The sequence below is a fragment of the Leptodactylus fuscus genome, chromosome 2 (assembly GCF_031893055.1).
Source record: "Leptodactylus fuscus isolate aLepFus1 chromosome 2, aLepFus1.hap2, whole genome shotgun sequence".
Classification (NCBI taxonomy): Eukaryota; Metazoa; Chordata; class Amphibia; order Anura; family Leptodactylidae; genus Leptodactylus; species Leptodactylus fuscus.
In genome coordinates this window covers 209,910,339-209,918,545 of record NC_134266.1, presented here as the reverse complement: position 1 = coordinate 209,918,545, position 8,207 = coordinate 209,910,339, and the positions used below count along the sequence as shown (strand labels likewise).

At 41.8% G+C, this 8,207-nt stretch overlaps 1 protein-coding gene across 1 annotated transcript; it reads right to left on the bottom strand.

Moving 5' to 3' along the window:
* Positions 1–277: 277 nt before the first annotated feature.
* On the bottom strand, positions 278–5,958 carry LOC142195562 (protocadherin-8-like). The gene is made up of 3 exons (XM_075265442.1): positions 3,413–5,958; positions 3,127–3,334; positions 278–1,116 (listed from the first exon to the last, which is right to left on the bottom strand). Exons 1-3 carry the CDS (start codon positions 5,831–5,833, stop codon positions 707–709), a joined length of 3,039 nt encoding a protein of 1,012 aa, XP_075121543.1. The 5' UTR covers positions 5,834–5,958; the 3' UTR covers positions 278–706.
* Positions 5,959–8,207: the final 2,249 nt, after the last annotated feature.

The following is an 8,207-nucleotide window of genomic DNA, read 5'->3' as shown; positions in this document are numbered from 1 at the left end:
TATGTATTTTTTACAATGACTAGTGGCGGTATTTACCATCTAGGTAAACTACTGTGGTGCAGCATAGTTTAGGGGAGCAGCAAAGAGATGGGAGTGTATTCTTATTATAGATTTTTTACTATTTTGGAATACTTTTTTACAATAAGATTTAGAAACAGCCCAATTTTCCACTAACAACAGAATATTGTGGGGCAACGTAAATAACCAGCTCAGGAATAGAAATTCCTATAGTGGTAGATTTACCAAGTTGCCCTCATTTCTAAAAAAAATAAAAAAAAAATAAAAAAAAAATTAAAAAATTTGAGTTGCCAATGCCAACCCATCAATGAATGCTGTAACATTATTGGTCGTCATGTTATTTTTTTCTGCACTGGTTTTCAGAACTGGGGCCCACTGTGTCGATGTACAATAACTTACAACATGTGATCTGAATTTATCTGATCTTGCATTGTTTTTGTAAAATCCATCATGTAAAAATGATAATTTCTTATTTTTATTTTTTTTATAATTGGAAGACTTTGTAATAAATAAGCCCATAGACATTACTTGAACTATGGCAAATGAAGTGCATTAAGACTTCTTGTACCTAAATAAAGAATCCTTAATATTTAACTATGGTCAATAACTTAAAACTCTTAGAGTTATGCAGTCCCATTTACACAGATTGTGGCTGTCCAGACTGTACAGGTCCAGCTGTGGTGGTCTACTAAAGTTCGTCCTGTTCAGAGGTGGTGTCTTGTGATGGCACATATCTGCTTGTGCCGGGGGACTTATAAAGAGGCATGCTGATCTCCTGTAAATCAGGAAGCCTGCCAGATCTGGGAGGTGAAATTAAAGTAATTGTCCTGCTTTCATAGTCTTTGGGTGGCACCTTCTCATACACACACTGGAGTCCACCTGTTTTTTGGAGGTGTGCTTGAGCTGTTGATGATTGGTAATAGTTATCTCTATGCAGAGGATCACGGGGGAGGGAGGTGCTCTTGCCAAAGCTGGAAACTGAGAGCGGGCCTGTGTGCAAGGTTGCAGAATGGACATTTGGTGGTCTTCCACATGATGGACTCCAACAACGATCAGAATGACCTAGGATCTTACACTCTGTAGTACAGGCCCATAGTCCTACAATACAAATAGCAACATTCAGAGATCAGTAAGGAAAGTAGAGGGAAATGGATACATGAATAGAAATGGCTTCCCTGTCTCTTAGTACATGTCATGTGCATATAATGTATATTTCTTACAGTCTGCAGACCAATGGAATATTGTATTCTACAGTGGTGTATATGGATTGAAACATTCTGTTAGATTATTATTATTATCTTATGTCAGTTTGTATGAAATATAGAATTTTTAAGGATTTAAATATAAAATGGTTCAGTGATTTGTAATTCTGATTTAAATAAATAAAGGAAGCTATAGCATATGGCCTATACCATCAAAATATATTCTATTTCTACAGAACATTTCCAGACTGAATAGGAAAATAGAAAAATACAGAAATGGTAGGATTACAGGAAGATCCTCCAAGTGACCTTGCCTCTCAACTTCAAAATTATTTATTTATAGTATATATATATTCTGAAATATATATATATATATATATATATATATATATATATATATATATGTGATTTACATAGGAGGTGGTTTCTACAAATCTGATATATAAACAACAGATTATATCGATAGATAATAATAGGCAGAAAATAGATTAAATGGAAAGATATTCACAGAGAAAAAAAGAGAGAGAAAGAAAGAAAGGAAAGATGGAAAGAAGGAAAAGAGGGAGGAAGGAGAGGAATAAATAAAGACAATGACAGATGGATACAAGAAAGATATAAGAAGATGGATAGATGGAAGTTGACTTAAAAGGCAGAGATAGATAGAAAGATAGGTAGATAGATAGATAGATAGAATGAATAATGATGGATTGATGGATAGATAGATTAATAAATAGATACTTAGGAGACAGATAGAAGATAGATAGATAGATAGATAGATAGATAGATAGATAGATAGATAGATAGATACGTAAAATCTACAATAAACATAGATGAGTAGATACAATAGACAAATAGCTAGGTAGACACATGATAGATGATAGATAGATAGATAGATAGATAGATAGAAAGATGTATAGACAGACAGACTGATAGATAGAGATAATAATGATGGATCAATTGATAGATAGACAAATAGATATATCCTTAGAACTTTGAAAGGAGATGGATGAAATCTAGAGAGCTAGACCCAGACATAGAGAAGATACTGTAGATAGATAGATAGATAAATAGTAGAGAGATAGGAGACAGATAGATAGATAGATAGATAGATAGATAGATAGGAGATAGATAGATAGATAGATAGATAGATGATAGATAGATAGATAGATAGATAGATAGATAGATAGATAGGAGATAGATAGATAGATAGATAGATAGATAGATAGGAGATAGATAGATAGATAGATAGATAGATAGATAGATAGGAGATAGATAGTGGAGATGGTTAACATTGATGAGTAGATACCTAGACAGACAAATAGCTAGGTAGACACATGATAGATGATTGATAGATGGATAGATAGATAGATAGATAGATAGATAGATAGAATAATATGATGGATAGATATATCTTTAGAACTTAGAAATTAGATGGATGAAAGGTAGAGAGCTAGACCCAGACATAGAGATGATAGATAGATAGATAGATAGATAGATAGATAGATAGATGGAATAATGGATAGATAGATAGATAGATAGGAGATAGATAGATAAATAGATAGATAGAATAATGGATAGATAGATAGATAGATAGATAGATAGATAGATGATAGATAAATAGATAGATAGATAGAGAGATAGATGGAATAATGGATAGATAGATAGATAGATAGATAGATAGGAGATAGATAGATAAATAGATAGATAGAATAATGGATAGATAGATAGATAGATAGATAGATAGATAGATAGGAGATAGATAGATAGATAGATAGATAGATGATAGATAAATAGATAGATAGATAGATAGATAGATAGATAGATAGATAGACAGATGTTTTCTAAGTCATAGAGTTGGTGTATCTGACACGGACATAGCTATCAGTTCTGTGCACGTATAACGCACCAGTCTGCATGTGGTTCATGAGGTCCTTCTTGAGGGCATCGCCGCTGATGTCCGAGTCGCTGTCATTGAAGTCACTGTCCCCTTTGCCGCTGTCCTTGCCGCTGAATTTCTCGGCTTCGCGGATGGATATGGTATTGAATGAGTGGCCCTTCCACACGGTGACTGTGGGTCCCGCTTCCTTGCCGTATCCGGGGGCCGGGGTGTAGTTCTGGGGAGACAGTCAGGTTAGAGCTATGTACACCCCCTCCCTCAGTCGCGGCTTGCACACACACACGGACAGACTTACCTCATTGTTGGCGGTCCGCAGCCGCTTCTGGGTGTCGTACAGGCAGGTGCTGAAGTTCTCCTCAGTGCTGGGCACCTCCGGGGTGACGGCTGCCGCCTCTGTGCCAGTGAATGGGGTGGCATTGGGGAAGGGTCTGGCATCAAACAGGTTGCCCTTCTGGCTGTCTATCAGCTCCTCGTCGTCCTGCTCCCCCTTCTCCAGCTCCGAGATGTCCCTCTCGGTCTTGCCGGCTTTATTCTCTTTCCTCCGCTTGTTACATGTGGTTGCAATGGTGATGATGGCCGCTAGGAGCAGGGTGCAGCTGCCGGCAAGGACAATGATGACAATCAGGGGAATGTCCCAGTGGGAAACTTTCTCCTCCCAAGAACTTGGCTGCATGACTTCGTGGTTACCCGGAGGGGTGGCGGCTGTCACCAGGAAGCTGACAGTGGCTGTAGAGGACAGGGGGGGTCTGCCATTATCTGTGACGGTGACCACTGTCTTGAAGCTCTGTCCCAGGTCATCGCTGACGTCTGCTGTGAGGAAGACCTCACCTGTCACCTTATTGATAGTGAATAGGTTGGGTCTCTCTTCTGAGAGGCTGAAGGACAGTTCTGCATTGACCCCCTCATCTGCATCCTTGGCTTTAATCTGAGTAACAAGAAAGCCATGCGGAGCTCTGGCGGGGATCACCACTTCTGCCGAGCCATTGGAGAGCACGGGGTTAATAATAACGGGGGCATTATCATTTTGGTCCACAATCTTGACTTTGATGATGGAGCTGCTGGTGAGCTGTGGAGACCCCCCATCACTGGCTTGTATCCTCAGGTCTAGCTGCTTGAGGATCTCATAGTTGAAGGTCCTCAGGGCATAGATAGCCCCGGTAGCAGGATCTAAAGACACATAGGTGGAGATGGGGGCGCCATTCACTTCTGATTCTGCCAGTCTGTAGATGACTTTACCATTGTGCCCAAGATCAGGGTCTCTGGCCACTACTGTGGTGATATAAGCTCCCGGGGCATTATTCTCCATGACTGACACTTCATAAACTGGTTTAGCAAACACCGGAGCATTGTCATTCTCATCGCTGACTCTGATGGTGTACTGCTTGATGGTCTTAAATGGTGGGGAGCCCAGGTCCTCTGCCACTACGGTCAGGTTGTACTCTGCGATCTTCTCCCTGTCTAGGGGTGAGGTGGTGACTATCATGAAGCTATCCTCATAGGCTTGCTGCAGCTTGAAGTGCTCATGTCCATAGAGAGTGCAGTGCACCTGGCCATTAGCGCCAGAGTCCCTGTCCGTGGTGCTGATCAGCGCTACAAAGCTGTCCTTAGCGGCCGCCTCAGTGATATAGGCGACCCCTGCACTGATAGAGGTCAGGGGGGTGATAGTGATGGCTGGAGCATTGTCATTCACGTCTAGGACATGGACTATTACTTTACAGGTGGCAGTTAAGGGGTTAGGACCCAAGTCCTGAGCCTGCACATCAAACTCATAGGTCTGCTTTGTCTCAAAGTCAACCTGACCTTCAAGCGTAAGGCGACCAGATTTGGGATCAATTTTAAAGAGCTGACGTACCTCTGGGGACACCTGGGGGCTGAAGCCATAGACTATCTCTCCATTAGCTCCTTCATCAGGGTCGTCTGCATTGAGGTCCAGCAGCAGGTACCCTACAGGAGCATCCTCCATCAACTCCACTGTGACAGTATTTCTCTCAAAGACAGGGCTATTATCATTAAAGTCCAAGACCCGGACATTAACCATCGCACTGCCAGATCGGGACGGGCTCCCTCCATCCATGGCCACTAGTTCCAGGGTATATGCCGACTGACTTTCCCTGTCCAGTTCTTTCATCAGGACCAAGTCTGCATATTTAACTCCATCTGCCCTGGTCTGTACATCGATGCTGAAGTGACTGTTGACTGAGATTTGGAAGCTCTGGATAGAATTGGAGCCCACATCGTCATCCACAGCTATCTCCAGGGGGATTCTGGTGCCCACAGAGGCGCTTTCTGACACCTCCACAGGTATCTCCGGACTGGGGAAGTGAGGGCTGTTGTCATTGATGTCTTTCACCTCCACCTCCACATGGATCAGCTTGACTGGCTCTTGGTATAAGATGACGTCCAATGCCAGGTTACAGGTAAGGGATTGCTTGCAGATCTGCTCCCGATCTATTCTCTCTCCGATGCTCAGCTGCCCATCACTCTCTCTGACACGGATCAGGGAGCTGTTAAACTGTTTCATCAGTCGGAAACTTACTTGTTCATGTAGGCTAAGATGCAAGTCTTCAGCTAAGGTCCCTATCACTGTGCCAGGGTCGTCTTCTTCATAAGTCCTGTAGCGTATAGTCTTGCAAGTGCCAATTGATACCAGGGTAAAAAAGCACAGTAGGCAATAGTGAACAATCCTGCAGCAGCATCCCCTTTCTCTAAAAGTCATTTTCTACAGTCAATATTACCAGCAGCAGGTGAGAAGCAATGCAATGTGATCTCTATGAAGACTGCATGAATATTGGTAAGGGTCTGATGTGCAAGGTGTCAGTGGCAGGCTGGCTGCGCTAGGAGTCTGTACTTCTGAGCTGCTCTGACCACTCTTCGGGGGGGTTTTATAAGCTCAGACATGCAAATCAGTGCACCCAGCAGCCAATCACACAACTCCCTCTGACACCATCCTCTTGAATTCTTCCCATAGCACTGATTTAACTATTTCACTGGCTTAAACAGCAGCAATGAATAGATGTGTCAAGAGTTGGAGGGTCGTTTAGCAACAAAGGGGTTATTATTATACAACCTTAAAGGAGAAACAAGAGACTTCATTTGTTTGTCCATTTTTTTTTATATAGCAAGGATGCACATGAGATCACTGGAGGATACAGGGGCAAAGTGAGTGCTTTGTTAAATGTGAGAATGTGACACCCTACTGAGGACCAGGTGCCTTGTTGTATACCAATATCCTGACTTCAGATCTGCCTAGTTACAGGCACTTAATAATGATCATAGCACAAGCCCCAAATGAGATTGAAGGATCAGTGCATTGAGATCGGTGCAGATCATAGTGATTCAGTCGTGTGATCAGAGCTGCAATTTGCTTTTCAGATGACAGTGCTGGGCTTTAGTATGCATGTCACTGCCCCAGTGGCTTTCATAAGCCCTGGACACTAGCAGACCCAAGAAAGAATTAAATGTTCCAAATAGGATTTAGCAGAGGCTTGAGAAGCTTTGGAAAGGTTTCAGAGATCAGACAGTATCAAAGGCTTATGAAGCCCTCGTTAGCTGCACCAGGATAATGGCATGGCAGGCTATCCCACTGGAGGCACCAATGTCTGTATTATGTCAGTGTGACAGGCACAGGGGAACAAAGTTGAACAGTTTCCACAGAGGAATTGGACTAAGATGAATATAATGAGCAGGCGCCACATGTATCCATTCTGCAGCTCTATTCAGGGCCTATCAGTGCCATAACTCTTTGGCTAAACGATGAGATGTGCTGAATGGCCTACAATGGCCTTCTCCTATTAGAATGCATTTAGTAAGTGATCCCTCCTGATGCTCTGTTCCGCCTATTTAGGGGATTTTCATTTTGTGCCTCTCTGGGAAGCAACACCAGTCTCGTTCCAGGCTTACAAAAACACAGTGGGGGGTTAAAGCTGGCACGAACCTTCAGGGACTCAACCATCTGCCTCTTCAATGTATGAAGACATATACACTGTGCTGGGGATCAGCAGCTTTTTCTAGCCCCGGGCTACTGTAACAGAGCACGTGGACTACACATTTCATTATGCCCACACCACCCCCTCTAAGGGGAGCTATACCAGTTATTACTTCCATGTAGCTTCAGACTTCAGGACTTTATGAGCTACAACTAAACCTATGGGGAGAGAGGTCACTGGTGCTTGTGCTCCTAGTGACCTACTAAAGGAGTGTAAATCTAGAAGTGTATGTCATGTGTATTTACTGTGTGCACTACAATGTAGTTATTATAGCTGTCTGCAGGCCCAAGCTGAATGGAGCAGGGTATCTGAAGTCCAGAAAAATGTTCTTCATTATTTATATCATATCAGCAGCTCCTTTACAAGGTTTACATTATGGTCTATGTTTAGAGTTCATATTACTAACATTGTATCAGTTTCCTTTGTCATATAAAAATATAGACTATGAGACAGAGTTATAATGTTAAAGATAGTCCAAAGTGATGCTAGACATACACATTGGATCAATTGGGAAGAGGAGGGGGGTGGCTGATCATCAAATGTGTATGGGGTGTCCTAATCCTATTTTCCATGATGGCATATGACATAATGGCATGTTGTATTTTGTATGTACATGTAGTTTCTCTTATAATGAGTCATTATTCTGGCTGAACAATATGCCTGAGCTCTAAATTCTACAATACTTACGAAAACATTCCATAGTTGGAAATAAAAGGTTATTGCACAGTTATATGCATAGATTCTTTACTATGGATTGGAGTATAGACTTGTAGTCACTCCATGTACCAGTGTTTGGTGTTTCCTTTAATGTATATTACAGACCCATACAACACTAATCATAGGCTTCACATTTATCATTAATGATTATATTGTATTGGGATATTTTTAGCAATTCTCACTAAGGGCATTTTATAGAGACATTTTTCATACATTAACATCTTTACGAGGTTAATCAGAATTTTAAAGTCCAAAAGTAAATATTAGGCCAACACCTAACACACTGTCTGATCCACTGATATCTGCACAGTGTACAGAGCCAATAGCAGACAGCTCCATAAACTGTGTAGTGACCTTACTGTGCTATGGCAGATCAACTCTTATACC

What these genes read in the sequence shown, in the direction of transcription:
- LOC142195562 (XM_075265442.1), bottom strand. Translation starts at nt 5,833, where the DNA reads ATGACTTTTAGAGAAAGGGGATGCTGCTGCAGGATTGTTCACTATTGC. An exon ending in TGCGGACCGCCAACAATGAG is followed by an intron (nt 3,335 to 3,412) that starts GTAAGTCTGTCC and finishes CTGTCTCCCCAG; the next exon opens with AACTACACCCCGGCCCCCGG. An exon ending in CATGAACCACATGCAGACTG is followed by an intron (nt 1,117 to 3,126) that starts GTGCGTTATACG and finishes TTTGTATTGTAG; the next exon opens with GACTATGGGCCTGTACTACA.